The 18,834-nt window shown below is 36.6% G+C and overlaps 1 protein-coding gene across 6 annotated transcripts in view; it reads left to right on the top strand.

The window, feature by feature from the left end:
- DNM3 (dynamin 3) overlaps positions 1-18,834 on the top strand; it is a 572,001-nt gene that overhangs the window by 405,576 nt on the left and 147,591 nt on the right. For all 6 annotated transcript variants that reach the window (XM_061185713.1, XM_061185709.1, XM_061185710.1 and 3 more), the window contains one exon: positions 8,602-8,711. In XM_061185713.1, the coding sequence (XP_061041696.1) occupies positions 8,602-8,711 (110 nt within the window). The remainder of the gene's footprint in view (positions 1-8,601; positions 8,712-18,834) is intronic.

The raw sequence follows: 18,834 nt of genomic DNA, 5'->3' as shown, positions 1-18,834 counted from the left end.
CTTCAATTGAGGACCTACACTTTTTAATCTACTTAATGTAATGGGCTTCGGTGTCAGAATTTTTTTAAAGGATCCCACTGATTTGAAAATATAAGTCTACAAATAGGGTGGGGAAGGAAAAGAAGACAGAAAAATGAGACCTATAATACTTGAAGAAAAAATGTACATTGAGCTAGATGGAGTAATCTTTTGCAGGAATTTTGAGGGAAGAGAAACAGAGTGGCAAATAGGCAGCAGTATTTCTAGTGGAGGAAATAGTATAGATGAAGACAAGATATGATTGGATGTGTTCTGTGTGGAAAGTGAAAATGCATTGACTTCCGGGAAAGCAGGAGTCCCGTGGTTGGTGCAGTGGGTATGTGGAAGAATTAGAATTTACTCTGAAGGGCAATACAGTGTCATCTTGGAAAATGAGGTGAGGTGAGGGTGGAAGCATGATGAGTATGTATGCTTTCATAATTCTTGTGTCAGTTATTCAAAGCATGAAAGGCTTATGTTAATTTATGAGGGCATCACATTTTTCTTGGCCCTGATCCCCACCCAGAAACCCAGGATAAAGTCTCCAGTTTCCCTGTTTGCAAACATTCTGGTCATAGTGTATCAAGGAAAAAAGAAAACATTGTCAGGGAAAAAATATTGATCAACATCATTGTCTCTTGAGCAGCAAGCAAATTATAATAATTGAGTGTCCCACAGTATCTCATGAGTTTTCAGGATTCTGCAAAAGCATTTATAGCCCCTGGATGAGGGATCTTTTCAGCTTGGACTGATCTGTGGGCTACTGCCCTGTTTTTGGACCAGGTTCTCGGTCGCTTCATCATATTGTCTCCTCCTGTAGCTGGCACTGCAGTACCCCCTCTGTGCCCTACACACATCGTCGGTGCTGTTGTGTCCTACGAATGCCGCATTCATTGCTAGCAGAATGGTGCAGCACTGAGGGAGGACAAATAAATGTCAGGTTCTCAATAGGAGAAGAGACATTTAACAGATTAGGAGTATACAATATGGCAAATGTGATAATAGAGAATGCACATGAAATATTATTGAGTATGAGAAGAGGAGTGGTCAAAACCAGGAATCTTTGCTCTTGTGAAGCACAGCTATTCTCAGCAACATGGTATATTCTGTTAGTCTGTCGTGGAATCTGTTTCTAATCTGATTATTTATTAGCCTGAGAAATTGCCATGATGTTTTAAAATGTTAGAGCAAGGCAGTGAAGAATTATAACAAATCTCACATATTTAAAAAATAAATTTGGAACCATTATTACATATTTCAAAGATATATTTGGTGCCTTTACTGGCTTTTTAAAATAGTTTTCTCTTGTCTTTTATAATCTAGTCTCTTTTATGTTCTGTCAATTTTTAAAACTTTATATCAGTTCTTACCTCTTAAGAGCAGCATATCTGCTGCATTTTGTTTTTTGTACTGTTTTGAAGTGTATTGGATTGTCACAGTATATTTATATGTTTAGGCCATGAGATTTTGTTATTAATCAAATCAAGTATGTTGGTCTAGATTAGTAAAATTTCACTTAATAAACTATATAATACTAAGCAAAACACTTAAATTAATTCAAAATCAATCTTTGAGGAATTTAAAATAAATTTTCATATCACATCTGTTTAGATCATTTTTAACATAATAGTATAGGTAGACATAATAGTAAAAATAGTATAGGTACACCATAAGAGTAAAATTCCATCATGTTGGTATTTTATTTGTAATGCATCATCAACAATCAAAGGTTTGATAAGCAACATCTGTGTATGCAGCAGTGTAATAACTGTTAAATGTAAACACAAAAGAATTATAACACGCTCCTTGCCCTCAAGGAGCTTCCAATCTGCTTGAAGAGGCAAACTGAACATAAATAAGAAATGGCATTCTATATAGCCTATGACAAAAATTATGGGAAATTTGAGAGCTATACAGAGGTCTATGACTTGCTGTAATCAGAGTAGACTTCATGGAGGAGGTGGCACTTGACATAAATTTCAAGGCCACTAGTATTTGCCTTCTTGCTGAGAAGAGGCATTCCTAGCAAGTAGAAGCAATACAAACAAAGGCAGAGGTAAAAATAAACATGGCAGTCAGCCTAAACTTTATAAAAGTTTAATGATCAAAAGCAATGCCAATCAGTTAAGTATCTTATACAGGTTTTTCTTCCCATAGAATTTTTATTTGATTCTCAAAATATATGTGACTATCAACATTTTTATGCAGTATTTGGCTTTGGTCATCAGACATTCTAAAGTCAATTCAACAAATATTTATAATATATGCTATGTAAATTTCAATGACCACTATGCTAGGTATTATAATATGTGGAAATGAGGAAGGATTTGTGATCTTATCCTTGAAGATTTTGTTGCCTTATTAGTGAGAATGATGCAGAAATAAAATGATTCAAAATAGTCATCAAACCAAGGCCACTCAAATATTCCCCAAGTTGTAAAACTCTCTACCTATGAGTCACCAATTGTATGAAAGACTTTCCAATCCTTAGCATATGCAGGAGCTATTCCTCCACACACCAAACCCTCTCCTCATACCCACTGTAGCTCCTTCTAGCAACCAAGTTATATTGATGGTGCTCTGCCAGCTAAAGGTTATCATTGGGCACTTGCTGACCCCACATCTGTCCCTCATTGATCCTTTTGTTTCCTTTCAAGGTCAGTGAACACATACTGTGGGGCTATATCTTAATTCCTGCCTCCCTCCAACTTGATTCCTCTGCTTTTACCACTCATAGTTTAGTTACTTCCACCTCAGACCACACTCTTTCACACATTAATGCCTCCTTATTTTGGCCTATTCTATTTCTCCTCTTTCTTCTAACTCTTACCAAGTTATTGCAAGGAAAAAACACACTCTCTCTCATATTCCCTCTCTCTTTGCACAAAGAATCCCTGTCGTCTTTGATGCCTCCCATACAAATAGTGCTGGTAACAATCTTATATTGAGAAAAGGAAAGGTACCATGTTTCAAAATGAAGAAAATAATGGTGTTGAATGAGTGACATCAGCTTCTGAAGCTTTTGAAAATACACAGAAATTTCTTTCTGAATCTCCATTAAAAAATCTTTCTCGAGAATTTTGCAAATGCTTCCTCCAAAATGTCTACTAAAGATAAAATGTTTAAAATATCAAATTCTATTTCTTGTTTATTTACAAATATTACAAAAAACATTCTCTACTTTTCTCTTTTCTTTGCAAATGTAACCTACTTGAACAATAAAATTTACTGAACATTCTGAGTTCCAAATGAACAACTTTGACAGAAATTTTTTAATGTAGTGCATTTACAAGATGAGGGTGTCTCATATAAGGTATACAGGCATACCTCATTTTATTGTGCTTCACTTTATTGCTTTTCTCAGATAATGTGTTTTTTTACAAATTGAAGTTTTGTAACAACCCTACCTTGTCAGATGATGGTTAGTGTTTTTAAGCAACAAAGTACTTTTAAATTAAGGTAAGTACGTTGTTTTTTTAGACATAATGCTATTCCACATTTAATAGACTACTGTATAGTGTAAACATAACTTTTATAGCATTGGGAAACCAAAAAAAATCATTTGACTTGCTTTATTGTGATATTTGCTTTATTGCGGTGGTCTGGATCTAAACCTGTAATATCTCCAAGGTATGCCTATAATTTAAAAATTAATAGAATAAGCAATACCTATTGTATGAATTGAAAGGAGAGAGATGGGGAAGTGACACAGACAGACAAATAATTAAAAACCTGGGAAAACTTTTTGCACAGAATATAGAAACTTGAGCTGGACTCTAAATAGTGAACTGGTATGACAGGGAGAAGTTGACAGGGTGTCTCAAGCTGGGAAAAGACTGTTGGCAAATGTGTATTTGGTTGAAATGGAGACTTCCTATGGAAGAATAAAGGAGATATTGACAAATAAGGATCGGACCAATTTGTAGGTGTTTTTCAATTTCACATTAAGGAGTTTCATGGAATTTCTTCCGTAAGTAATGGAGAGCTATGAACGTTTTGAAGGACTGTAATGAATTTGACAGGGTGGTTTAAGAAAATTGCCCTCCCTGGTGATGTTAGAGGAATTAGAAGACTAGAAGACTAGATAGGAGGCCATTTATAACTGCATGCTTGTGAGATGCCAAGGACCTGGATTAATGTAGTGGGAATGTCAAACAATGGGAGCTCTGACAAATGCTTCAAACACAGTGCAGCGTAGTCTTGATGTAATAAAGGAGGTGAAGGAAGACAATACATCATAAATGACAGTGAGGTTTCAGACTGGGTGACTGGGAGAATGATAAATACACCTGATGGCAGAAAGGTGTATTTATCAATTTTCAAGAGGAAAATTGAATGGATGAGAGGAAGGAAAGTGATGATAGGTACATGGGCTCATCACTGTCAATAGAAAGTTAATGTGAGTCACGTATGCCATTTAAAATTGTCTAGCAGCCACATTCAAAACAGTAAAAATAAACAGATGAAATTATGTTTAATAATACTTTTTTTACCCCAGTATATTCAAAGTATTATCATTTCAACATATAATCCATATAAAAGTATTGATGATATAGTTTGCATTCTTTTTTTCATACTAAATCTTTGAAATCTGGTTTGTAGTTAACACTTAAAGCACATCCCAATTTGACTAGCTACATTTCAAATACTTGGTAGTCCCCTTAGCTAGAGGCTACCATATTGAACACTGCATTATGTTTAGGCAGTTGAATGGAGTTAAAAAGAATATGTAGCAAATGTCTCAGTTAAGCTGGTGCTAAGATTCACTATATTTTGGAAATTATAATTCTGTTTTTCCTTTCTCCTCCTCTATTTCTTTTGTTTATTTTAGCTATTTCATATTCAAGATGTTCTTTTAGCAGAATGTCATACTTTCCCAAAAACACCAAGAATTTTAGAAATATCCACGATATGTCATTTCATTGCTCTCTCATTTAATTCTCCATTTGACTTATAACTTTAATTAAGCAAATCAGTCTGAATCTTCTTTTTCTTCTATTTTTGTCAGTCTTAAAACTCTTCTAGTGGGAAGCAGCCACATAGCACAGGGAGATGAGCTCGGTGCTTTGTGACCACCTAGAGGGGTGAGATAGGGAGGGTGGGAGGGAGACGCAAGAGGGAGGAGATATGGGGATATATGAATATGTATAGCTGATTCACTTGTTATAAAGCAGAAACTAACACACCATTGTAAAGCAATTATACTCCAATAAAGATGTTAAAAAAAAAATACAGTAGTGTACAGACATTTTTCCAAATAAGACATACAGATGGCCAACAAGTACATGAAAAGGTGTTCAACATCACTAATTATCAGGGAAATGCAAATCAAAACCACAAGGAGATATCACCTCACACCTGTTAGAATGGCTATCATCAAGAAGACAAGATAACAAGTGTTGGCAAGAATGTGGAGAAAAGGAACACTTATGTACTATTGATGGGAATATAAATTATGGAAAACAGTATGGAGGTTCCTTAAGAAATTAAAAATAGAACTACCTTGGGGCTTCCCTGGTGGCGCAGTGGTTGAGAATCTGACTGCCAATGCAGGGGACACGGGTTCGAGCCCTGGTCTGGGAAGATCCCACATGCCGCGGAGCAGCTGGGCCCGTGAGCCACAATTGCTGAGCCTGCGCGTCTGGAGCCTGTGCTCCACAACAAGAGAGGCCGCAATAGTGAGAGGCCCGCGCACCGCGATGAAGAGTGGCCCCCGCTTGCCACAACTAGAGAAAGCCCTCGCACAGAAACGAAGACCCAACACAGTCATAAATAAACAAATACTTTAAAAAAAAAAAAAAAGAACTACCTTATGATCCAGCAATCCCACTTCCGGGTATATATCCAAAGAAATGAAAACAGAATCTTGAAGAGATAGCTGCACTCCCATGTTTATTGCAGCATTATTCACAATAGCCAAGATACGGAAACAACCTAAGTGACAGCTGATGGGTGAATGGATAAAACAGATATGGTATACACAGACAATGGAATATTATTCAACCATGAGAAAGAAGGAAATCCTGCCATTTGCAACAACATGGATGGACTTTAAGGGCATTATGCTAAGTGAAATAAGTCAGAGTAAGAGAAAATAATATAGGATATCACTTATTTGTATAATCTTAAAGAACGAAACTCAGAAACAGAGAGTAGAATGGTGGTTAACAGGGATGGGGGTGTGGAAAAAATAGGGAGACATTGGTCAGAGGGCACAAACTTCCACTTACAGGACAAATAAGTTCTAGCAATCTAATGTACAGCATGGTGATTATAGTTAATAATACTGTATTCTTAACTTGAAAGATGCTAAGACAGTAAATCTTATATATTCCCACCACAAAAAAAAAAAATGGTAATTATGTGAGATGATGAAGGCATTGGCTAAAGCTATGGTAGTAATCATTTTGCAATATATGTTTATCAAATCAACATGTTGTATACCTTAAAGGTACACAATGTTATATGTCAATTACATCTCAATAAAACTGGAAAAATAAAATATAAAAATAACTCTTGATTATGAAATAATTTAGCAATATGTCCTCAGAACTCTTAGATAAATGACATTTAGTCCTTTGGAAATGAAACTGCATTTTTAGTATTTCTCTGTCTGCATATGTATGTATTTCTCCAGTGTTTAATATCTGATGTAAACTTGCTGGAGTTTTGGTCTTCACTATATGCTAAAGAATGCAGTACAAAAGGGAGCCTACTTCTATAGAAAACATGCCAAGGACATTGTATTCCATCTTTACAATGAGATGCAGATTTTCCATTAAAGGCGAATCCATCATTTCAAAAGGTTGAATAGGATGATGCATTAAAAAAATCCAGCTGCTTAAATTTAGGGCATTGAAAAACAACCAGTAAAAAAAAATGTTCCCTGCGTCTCAAACATTTTCATTTGATTAGGTATTGGGTAGCTTTTCATTCAGTCTATGATCTTGCCTCTTAGAATGCTATCCTAAAATAGTCTGACAAGTCTTTCAAACAAGTTAGACCCAACTATAATGCTTCATTTATGTAAATTATGTATTTTGCTATTTAGAATATCCTTGTGTTTGCTAATATACTGTTAATTTTTGTACAAGAAACATTGAAATCTTCTTACAGTGCTTTGCTTTTTCATGTTTATTCTTGGGCTCCTCTCACTGCCATTCAGTTTCTTTTATGTTTTTGTTTTGTTTTGTTTTGCTATCTTCTTTGAAGACCTTGTCTGCCAGGACAGCCATTTTGTTCTCCAACCAGCTTCCTTCAACTTCTCGAGTCATCTATTTCTCTCTGCCTCACTATTCTAAAGTGCTCTGCCCAACTTTCCCTGATTAATTTAGGAGTGAGAAGTGGCAAAGCCAGTGATAGTTCTTGCAATAACACTCTCTGATGTCTGCAGAGAGTGTGGTCCCCACAAGCAGGCTAGGGAGCATGGAAGAGTTCTGCCCCACACAGCTGAGCCTAGACCAATTCTCAAGCGAGAGCTGGAGGAGCTTCAGGAACAAAAAGGCTTATGTCAAACATATCTGTATGTTACATGTATTTCCCACAGGCATTAATAGTTGTTTATTAAAAGTCATGGCTAGCTCTCCATGCTCTCCTCCTCTGGGGTCTAGGCCTGGTTTTTCTCAGGACTGTCACCCGAGATATACAGAGGACTACTGTTTAACAAGGACTGTTCTAAAGTGCCCCAGGTAATAGATATCGACTAGGTTTCTTAAACTGAGTATTTGGCTCTCTCCTATTATACTGGTTGTTAGGCATTTATGCATATGATAATATTGTCCCTGGGCCAATCCTTAAAAGTAAATGTTTCTAATAATTCTTTGGCATCCAGTATGTTTTGTTTTACCAAGATTAATTTGGTCCCATTTGCAGACCTCCCCTCTCAAATGTGCATTTTCTTCCTAAAGTGTTGTTAATTTTAAGAGAATTTGTTCTAGTTAATATTAGTTCACTTCTAATGGGTTCTTTTTTTCTCAAAGAGTTTGACAATTTAATGGAATCATTTCTTTCTGGACCCACATTTTATTCTAGACTCAAAGGAAGGAAGTATTTTCTGTGCTTTATCATAGTTTATAGGGGGTATTTCATACTAGGGTCCTTGTGCTTCCAGTCTCTTGCCAGCTCTGGCTATCAAAACTGCTTAGGCTGCAAATAAAATATGAAATGAAATCCATCTGGCATTTCTCATTGAATTAGGACCAGAACATTTTTGTTAAATATTAACAGATGGCTAAATTTTTAATATCAAACTAACATTTTAAAACATCTAAGGGGACCCACATGAGGAAGAAAGGATAGAGGACCATGTGTTTTCTCCATCCCTGAGCCCTTCCTTCCTCTGCACTTTCCCTCCCCTCATTCTTCTGACCCACGTGTTGAGAACCATTGGGGTCTCCTATCTCAGATAATTTTTGTTCCTTGGTAGCTGGTATCAAAGTAGTGTGTGATGGTATCAAAATATTCTAATTAAATGTTGACCAACTCAGGTGATGTGTTGCAATGGGCATGCTTCAAGATCTTTTATTAAAGCCAATTCTCTCTCTCTTTCTCTCTCTCTCTCTCTCTCTCTCTCTCTCTCTCTAGGAAAAAGAAAAGAAGTATATGCTTCCCTTGGACAACCTGAAAGTTCGGGATGTGGAAAAAAGCTTTATGTCTAGCAAGCACATCTTTGCACTCTTTAATACAGAACAAAGGTAAGAAAATGAAGCAACTTTTGTCTTCACATTTTCTTTCCTTGAATTTCTACATGATCCAGAGACCATATTTGCAAGATTTCTTTTGCTCCCACCTTGAAATTTGTCAACTCTTCAGTTTTCCTTTCGTTTATTTTGTGTTTTTAGCTTTTACCATAGGTTGTGGATTCAGAAGATTTAAACTTAGAATAAGGAGGATCTTAAAGTATTAATTAATTTATTTCCTGCTTTTCCAGCAGGCACCCATGTCATGCTGCTTCCATTCTTAAATTACATTTTGTTACTTTAAAGTCTTCCTTGTCCTGAATTTATTGTTTACATACTTATAAATAAATTGCTCAGCTATAATTTTTAATAGTCTCTGTCTAGCATGGATGAATATCACTTAAGACCTTCTCCTATGTATTATGACTCAATTCTTACATTGGTGAATAGAATTATTCAGTTAATGTGAATATAAATATATTGTTCTTTACAGTTTTTCAAAGCACTCTTTACTTTCATTGCCTGGTTTTTGTAACAATTGTCTGTGAGGTAAAAGATAGAGTACTGTGGTTACCATTTCCTAAATTAGAAATGTAGCTCAGAGACTTGCTTAAGATCACAAAATTAGCCCTGAATTTTGGGCTGATTTTCATGGAGTGCCATGGTTGTTCACTGAACCTAAGCAGTAAAGTTAAGTAAACAAATGGGGAGGTGACAGAGAATTGGATAGAGAGATGTAAAAAGGCTACAACTAGGCAAAAATAATAAAGGAGATCTTTTCCAAATGGAATTGTTATAGGAACAAGCTAATTAATTTCTATGAGTCAGTTATTAAGAGACTGAGTCACTAGGTGGCAGGATCTAATTTTAACCCATCTCTCAAAGCCTTTTATCTTTATTTAGCAATGAATGAAGTTCCTTGATTAGGTTCAATGACTGGTCCAGGGTCAATCACACAGTAAATCAAAATAGCAAAAAAAAAAAAAAAAAAGCCCTTCTTCCTACATTCCCAGTCAGTTGCTCAGAGTGACTCATTATACAAAAATACTTAGAAAAACCACAAGAGCGAGCATTTAAAGAATCAAGGGAAAAGAAAATTAAATACAACTCCCTACCAGATACTGTGATGGGATTTTATTAAAGACTTAGTATTGTTTTTGAGAGCAGCTTGTAAAAAGACACTGAAAATGATAAAGAATAAAAAGGTTTCCTGGAGAGAGCAGTAGTGTGTCTTCCACTCCGGCAAAACTCAGTACTGTTTACATACATTCCTCAGAGCAGCGGGGAGTTGGGAGTCCTAAAGGAATCTTCAGGGGTATGCTCAGCCTTCTTGTCTGGATGCAGAGTGGGAAGTATGATTACCACACAGGAGGTCAAACTAAATTTGAATCCTTGATCAACCTAGAAAGTTCAGGTTATAAAAGGGCTGAGTACAAAGTAAAAAAATCAGACAACGGTAAAGCATCTATTTAGACAAATACAACTATGGATTTTAAAGACAGCAAAAAACACAAATATAAGAAAACTCTGGGCTTCTAAAAATCTAGGTATCCTGGAATTCTAGACTTGTCAGAAGGTATTGAACTCTTCAACCACTTCTCAAGACCTCTGTGTGTGCAAGAATGTCCCATCTACAGGCACATTTGCCATTTGTCTTTTCCTCTGAAATCTTGATTATTTTCAATTATTTTTGTGCTGGCTAGGCCCTCCAGTACAATGTTAAGTACAATTGGGCATCTTTGTTTTGTTTCTGATTTTAAGGAAAATTATTTCACAACTTTATGGTTAAGCCCTTTCTTATAGGTACCTGATATCAGGTAAAGATGATCCCCTGGGTTCCTAGTTGCTAAGGTTTCTGTTTTAATCATGGATGGGTGTTTAACTCTTTTAAGTGCTTTTTTTGCCTCTGTGATTTTCTTCTTTAATCTGTTCATGTGGTGAAATATATTAATAGACCTTCTTATTGTAAACCATCCTTGATCTCCTGGGATTAAACCTAAATTAAATTATGATGTATTATTATCTATTATGTGTTCCTGGCTTAAGTTTGCCAGCATTTTATTTAGACTTTTGCATCTATGTTCAAAAGTGAAATTGGCCCATAAATGTTCTTTTCTGTACTTTCCCTGCCTGGTTTTCATATCAAGGTTCTGTTAGCTTCATAATTGAAGTGGAAATAAGTTCTTATTTTTCTTTGGAACACTTTGTGTAAGGTAGGGATTAACTGTTAACTGATTGGTAGATCTCACCTGTAAAATCATCCAACCCTGTGGACAGTTTTGATAAGTAGACTTTTGACTAGTGATTTAATAATTATAGATTTGTTCAGGTTTTCTGTTTTTTTCCATGAGTCAGTTTAGACAGATTATATAATTTTTTAGGACATTGTCCATTCTTCTCATTTTAACATATACTAGCATCAAGTATTTCTTAACGTTCTATTTTTACAAATCTCTGCTGTATCTGAAATATGACCCCTTTTTATTTCTGATATTAAGCCTTACTTTTTTTTAACTTGATCACTCTTTCCAGAGTTGTATCTATTTCCAGAGAACCAGATTTTGATTTTGTTCCTCAATTGTATATATTTTGTCTATTTCAAGAATTTCTGCTCCCTTCTTCATTTCCTAACTTGTATTTTGTGTTTACTTTGTAGCTCTTTTTTTCTAACTTCTTAATTTAGATGTGTAGCTCATCAATTTTTATCCTGTTTTTTCCTATATATGCATATAAATGTATAGATTTCCCTCTACATATTTTTTTGCTGCTCATCACAAACTTTGTAATGTAATACTTTTGTTATCATTAAGTTGTGTTTGCTCCGATCTTCTGTTTCCATAATCTTCATTATGATTTTTTCTTTGAGTTGTTTAGGACTGTGTTTTATATTTTATAGTGCATGGAATTTTATTGTTTTGTTGTTGTTGATTTCTAACTTAATTGTATTGTAGTCAGAGAATATGGTCTGAGGGTTGTCTTTTCGTCTTGTTTAAGGTTTCCTTTGTTATGCAAAAGCTTTTAAGTTTCATTAGGTCCCATTTGTTTATTTTTGTTTTTATTTTCATTTCTCTAGGAGGTGGGTAATAAAAGACCTTGCTGTGGTTTATTGTCAAAGAGTGTTTTTCCTATGTTTTCTTCTAAGAGTTTTATAGTGTCCGATCTTACATTCAGGTCTTTAATCCATTTTGAGTTTGTGTTTGTGTATAGTGTTAGGAAGTGTTCTAATTTCATTCTTTTGCATATAGCTGTCCAGTTTTCCCAGCACCACTTATTGAAGAGGGTGTCTTTGCTCCATTGTATGTACTTGCCTTCTTTGTCATAAATTAGGTGACCATACGTCTGTGGGTTTATCCCTGGGCTTTCTATCCTGTTCCATTGATCTATATTTCTGTTTTTGTGCCAGTACCATACTGTCTTGATTAGTGTAGTTTTGTAGTATAGTCTGAAGTCAGGAAGCCTGATTCCTCCAGCTCCGTTTTTCTTTCTCAAGATTGCTTTGGCTATTCGGGGGTCTTTTGTGTCTCCATACAAATTGTGACTTTTTTTGTTCTAGTTCTGTGAAAAATGCCATTGGTAGTTTGAAAGGGATTGTACTGAATCTGTAGATTGCTTTGGGTAATATAGTCATTTTCACAATCTTGATTCTTCTAATCCAAGAACATGGTATATCTCTCCATCTGTTTGTATCATCTTTAATTTCTTTCATCAGTGTCTTATAGTTTTCTGCATACAGGTCTTTTGTCTCCTTAGGTAGGTTTATTCCTAGGTATTTTATTCCTTTTGTTGCAATGGTAAATGGGATTGTTTCATTAATTTCTCTTTCTGATATTTCATTGTTATTTTATAGGAATGCAAGAGATTTCTGTGCATTAATTTTGTATCCTGCAACCTTACCAAATTCATTGATTAGTTCTAGGAGTTTTCTGGTGGCATCTTAGGATTTTCTATGTATAGTATCATGTCATCTGCAAACAGCGGCAGTTTTACGTCTTCTTTTCCAATTTGTATTCCTTTTGTTTCTTTTTCTTCTCTGATTGCCGTGGCTAGGACTTCCAAAACTATGTTGAATAAGAGTGGCGAGAGTGGACATCCTTGTCTTGTTCCTGATCTTGTGGAAATGCTTTCAGTTTTTCACCATTGTGAATGACGTTTGATGTGGGTTTGTTATATATGGCCTTTATTATGTTGAGGTAGGTTCCCTCTATGTCCTTTTTCTGGCAAGTTCCCTCTGCCCATAAATGGGTGTTGAATTTTGTCAAAAGCTTTTTCTGCATCTATTGAGATGATCATATGGTTTTTATTCCTTAATTTGTTAATATGGTGTATCACATTGATTGATTTGCATATATTGAAGAATACTTGCATCTCTGGGATAAATCCCGCTTGATCATGGTGTATGATCCTTTTAATGTGTTGTTGGATTCTGTTTGCTAGTATTTTGGTGAGGATTTTTGCATCTATGTTCATCAGTGATACTGGTGTGTAATTTTCTTTTTTTGTGATATCTTTGTCTGGTTTTGGTACCATGGTGATGGTGGCCTCAAGGAACGAATTTGGGAGTGTTTCTCCCTCTGCAATTTTTTGGAAGAGTTTGAGAAGGATATGTGTTAGCCATTCTCTAAATGTTTGATATAATTCACCTGTGAAGCCATCTGGTCCTGGACTTCTGTTTGTTGGAATACTTTTAATTACAGTTTCAATATCATTACTTGTGTAGGTCTGTTTATATTTTCTAATTCTTCCTGGTTCAGTCTTGGAAAATTGTACCTTTCCAATAATTTGTCCATTTCATTATGGTTGTCCATTTTATTGACATATAGTTGTTTGTAGTAGTCTCTTATAATCCTTTGTATTTCTGGGGTGTCAGTTGTGATTTCTCCTTTTTCATTTCAAATTTTATTGATTTGCGTCCTCTCCCTTTTTTTCTTGATGAGTCTGGCTAAAGGTTTATCAGTTTTGTTTATCTTCTCAAAGAACCAACTTTTTGAGCAACTGCATTGCTGTGCACAGTTTTATTGATCTTTACTATTGTTTTCTTCATTTCTATTTCATTTATTTCTGCTCTGATCTTTATGATTTCTTTCCTTCTACTGACTTTGGGTTTTGTTTGTTCTTCTTTCTCTAGTTGCTTTAGGTTTAAGCTTACATTGTTTATTTGAGATTTTTCTTGTTTCTTGAGGTGAGACTGAATTGCTATAAACTTCCCTCTTAGAACTGCTTTTGCTGTGTCCCATAGGTTTTGGGTCATCGTTTTTTCATTGTCATTTCTTTTTATGTATTTTTTTATTTCTTCTTTGATTTCTTCAGTGATCTCTTGGTTATTTAGTAGTGCACTGTTTAGCTTCCATGTATTTGTGTTTTTAACAGTATTTTTCCTGTAATTTATTTCTAATCTCATTGTGGTCAGAAAATATGCTTGATACGATTTCAATTTTCTTAAATTTTCTGAGGCTTGATTTGTGACCCAAGATGTGATCTATCCTGGAGAATGTTCCGTGTGCGCTTGAGAAGATAGTGTATTCTGCCACTTTCTGGTGGAATGTCCTATAAATATCAATTAACTCTATCTGGTCTGTTGTGTCATTTATTTTATTTTTATTTTTATTTTTTTTTTTAATTTTTATTGGAGTATAGTTGATTTACAATGTTTTGTTAATTTCAGGTGTACACCAAAGTGAATCAGTTATACATATACATACATGCACTCTTTTTTAGATTCTTTTCCCATATAGGCCATTACAGAGTGTTGAGTAGAGTTCCCTGTGCTATATAGCAGGTTCTTATTAGTTATCTATTTTATATATAGCAGTGTGTATATGTCCATCCCAATCTCTCAGTTTATTCCTCCCCACCAGCCCCTTTGTAACCATAAGTTTGTTTTCGATATCTGTAAATCTGTTCCTGTTTTGTAGATAAGTTCATTTGTATTGTTTTGTTTTGTTTTTTATAAATTTATTTGTTTGTTTATTTATGGCTGTGTCAGGTCTTCATTGCTGTGCACAGGCCTTCTCTAGTTGCAGCGAGCAGGGGTTACTCTTTGTTGAGGTACCCGGGCTTCTCATTGTGGTGGCTTCTCTTGTTGTGGAGCATGGGCTCTAGGCACGTGGGCTTCAGTAGTTGTGGCACACAGGCTTCATTGCTCTGCAGCATGTGGGATCTTCCTGGTCCAAGGCTGGAACCTGTGTCCCCTGCATTGGCAGGCGGATTCTTAACCACTGCACCACCACGGAAGCACTTGTATTGTTTTTTAAAATTAGATTCCATGTATGAACAATATCATATAATGTTTGACTTTCTGTTTCTAACTTACTTCGCTCAGTATGACAATCTCTAGGTCCATCCATATTGCTGTAAATGACATTATTTTGTTCTTTTTTATGGCTGAGTAATATTCCATTGTATATATGTACCACATCTTCTTTATCCATTCCTCTGTATATGGACATTTAGGTTGCTTTCATGTTGCTGGCTGTTGTAAATAGTGCTGCAATGAACATTAAGGTGCATGTATCTTTTCAAATTATGGTTTTCTCTGGGTATATGCCCAGTAGCTGGATTGCTGGGTCATATGGTAGTTCTGTTTTTAGCTTTTTAAGGAACCTCCATACTCTTCTCCATAGTGGCTGTACCAATTTACATTCCCACCACTGTTGTGTCATTTAAAGCTTGTGCTTCCTTACTTATTTTCTGTTGGGATGATCTGTCCATTGGTGAAAGTGGGGTGTTAAAGTCCCCTACTATTATTGTGTTACTGTTGATTTCCCCTTTTATGGTTGTTAGCATTTGCCTTATATATTGAGGTGCTCCTATGTTGGGTGCATAAATATTTATAATTGTTATATCTTCTTCTTGAATTGATCCCTTGATCATTATGTAGTGTCCTCCCTTGTCTCTTTTAACAGTCTTTATTTTAAAGTCTATTTTATCTGATATGAATATTGCTACTCCAGCTTTCTTTTGATTTCCATTTGCATGGAATATCTTTTTCCATCCCTTCACTTTCAGTCTGTATGTGTGCCTACGTATGAAGTGGGTCTCTTCTAGACAGCATATATATGGGTCTTGTTTTTGTATGCATTCAGCAAGTCTGTGTCTTTTGGTTGGAGCATTTAATCCATTTACATTTAAGGTTATTATCAATATGTATGTTCCTATTACCATTTTCTTAATTGTTTTGGGTTTGTTTTTGTGGGTCTTTTTCTTCTCTTGTGTTTCCTGCCTAGGGAAGTTCCTTTAACATTTGTTGTAAAGCTGGTTGGTGGTGCTGAATTCTCTTAGCTTTTGCTTGTTTGTAAAGCTTTTGATTTCTTTGTCAAATCTGAATGAGATCCTTCCTGGGTAGAGTAATCTTGGTTGTAGGTTTTTCTCTTTCATCACTTTAAGTATATCCTGCCACTCCCTTCTGGCCTGCAGAGTTTCTGCTGAAAAATCAGCAGATAACCTTATAGGGATTCCTTTTTATGTTATTTTTTGCTTTTCCCTTGCTGCTTTTAATATTTTTTCTTTGAATTTAATTTTTGTTAGTTTGATTAAAATGTGTCTTGGTGTGTTTCTTCTAGGGTTTATCCTGTATGGGATTCTCTGTGCTTCCTGGACTTGATTGACTCTTTCCTTTCCCATGTTAGGGAAGTTTTCCACTATAATCTCTTTGAATATTTTCTCAGACACTTTCTTTTTCTCTTCTTCTTCTGAGACACCTATAATTCGAATGTTAGTGAGTTTAGTGTTGTTCCAGAGGTCTCTGAGATTGTCTTCAATTCTTTTCATTCTTTTTTCCTTATTCTGCTCCTCAGCTGTTACTTCCACCATTTTGTCTGCCAGCTCACTTATTCGTTCTTCTGCCTCAGTTATTCTGTTATTGATTCCTTCTAGTGTATTTTTCATTTCAGCTATTGTGTTGTTCATCTCTGTTTGTTTGTTCTTTAGTTATTCTAGATATTTGTTGAACATTTCTTGTATTTTCTCGATCCGTGCCTCCATTCTATTTCCGAGATTCTGGATCATCTGTACTATCATTACTCTGAATTCTTTTCCAGGTAGGTTGCCTATTTCCTCTTCATTTGTTTGTTCTTGTAGGTTTTTACCTTGCTCCTTCATCTGTGACATACTTTTTTGTCATCTCATTTTTTTGTTTTTTTTTTGATGGGTAGTATTGTGTTCCTGTCTTACTGGTTGTTTAGCTTGAGGCTTCTGGCACTGGAGTTTGTAGGCTGTTGGGTAGAGGTGGTCTTGGAGCTGAGATGAGGACCTCTAGGAGACCTCACTCTGATGAATATTCCCTGGGGTCTGAGGTTCTCTGTTAGTCCAGTGGTTCGGACTCAGAGCTCCTACCACAGGAGCTCAGGCCTGACCCCCAGCTCATGAACCAAGATCCCACAGGCCGTGTGGGGTGGCAAAAAAAAAGAAAAAGAAAAAAAAATGCAGAACAATAACAAAGAGTAAAAAATAAAATAATATTAGAAAACTAACAGATATGTTAGAGAGAATTAAAAAAATAAAAATAAAAATGAAACAACAACCAGAAGGTAAAATAGAACTACAATAGCAAAAAAGAGGGGAAAAAGAGAAAAAGAAAAAGCCAGAAAATGCCTTGGCTGTGGGGGACGGGGCTTAGGCAGAGGCGGGGTTTAGGCAGTGGGCAGGGCCTATGCTTAGGACCCAGAGGGCCGGAAAAGGCCCTGGCGGGGTGGGAGGGGGAACTTAGGCTCAATGCAGCAGGACGGGCCCTGGAGTGCCTCTGGCCTTGGAGGCTGGAGGACTGGGTCCAGGACCTCAGCAAGTTCCCTGGGTCTGAGTGGGCAGGGGAAACGCTAGACGCATTCCTCCTGATCCTCCATTCCTGGAGGGTTCCTCCCCCTTGGCCTCTCTTCTTCCCCCTCTCCATCCCTTCTATGTCCCTAGGGCCCATGCGGCCAGAGGGGGCTCCAGAGACCAGGGGACTAGACCTGGAAGCCCAAAAGGCTTCCCTGGGCCCGATTGGGTGGGACAAACACCCTCTGCACCTCCCCTGATCCTCTGATCTCAGAGGGCCCCTCCCATCTGCCTCTCCTGTTCTCTCCCCCTACCTCCCTCCTATGCCCGTAGGACCCATATGACCAGGAGGGTCCTCAGAGGGCAGAGGACCGGGCCCGTGAGCTCAGCAGGCTTCCTGGGGCCTGATACGGTGGGGGAAATGCCCTCTGCACCTCCCCTGATCCTCAGAACCCCCAAGGGTCCTTCCAGGCATGGGAACCCCTCCCCTCTCCCAGCCACCCCTCAGGGGCACTGGTCCTGTCTGGCCTCCACTTCTCCTACCCCCTCACTTCCCCACACATCCTACCCGGTCACTCAGAGGTTCCTCCCGTCTCCTTGGGCATCAAGGTTCCCCACCAGCATCCAAAAGTTGCCCTAGCTGTGGGGAGACGCAAGCTCCACATCCTCCCATGCCGCCATATTCTACCCTGCCTTTTGTATACTTGTTTTACCCCCTTCTTTCCAGACTCATTTTTCTTCATTTCAGGTTAACTTATTTTTTTCCTTGGCTTGGAATTTACAATATACACCTTATTTTTATTCTTTTTGGCATCCCTTTAATATTTTTGACTTAAAGCTTGAAGTTAATCATTCTACTCTTTTTTCATAATGACTTCAAAACACTTTAGCTCCACTAATTCTTTCCTGATTTCTATGTTACTTTTACCCGGTATTTGAGTTCCACCTTACTTTTTACCACCTTACTCAATATTATAATTGATTCACAAAGTCAATGCTTGTTTAGATTTATTGATGTGCTCTCCAATTTCTTTGTTTACTTTTCTTCTTGCATCCCAGTGTTTAATTTTGTTTCATTCTCTGTCACACTAAAGTATACCCTTTAGAAATCCCTTCAGTGGGTGCTACTTGATTGTAACTCAGTTTGGTGGTTGTTTTTATTTTGCCCTCAATTTTGAATAATACTTTAGTTGGATATTAAATTACAGATTGATAGTTCTTTCACCTCATAAATTTGAAGTCATGATTTCCTTATCTTCTGACTTCAGCTCTGCTTTTGAGAAGTCAACTGCCAGTCTAATTATTGCTCCTTTCATAAGTTAATCTGTATTTTCTCACTGGTTGATTTTAAGATCACTTTTCTCATTGATATATTGAAATTTTGATA

The sequence above is a fragment of the Eubalaena glacialis genome, chromosome 3, assembly GCF_028564815.1.
Source record: "Eubalaena glacialis isolate mEubGla1 chromosome 3, mEubGla1.1.hap2.+ XY, whole genome shotgun sequence".
In the NCBI taxonomy this organism is placed as follows: domain Eukaryota; kingdom Metazoa; phylum Chordata; class Mammalia; order Artiodactyla; family Balaenidae; genus Eubalaena; species Eubalaena glacialis.
Note: the sequence above shows the minus strand (reverse complement) of the source record. Positions and strands in the feature narration are given on the sequence as shown.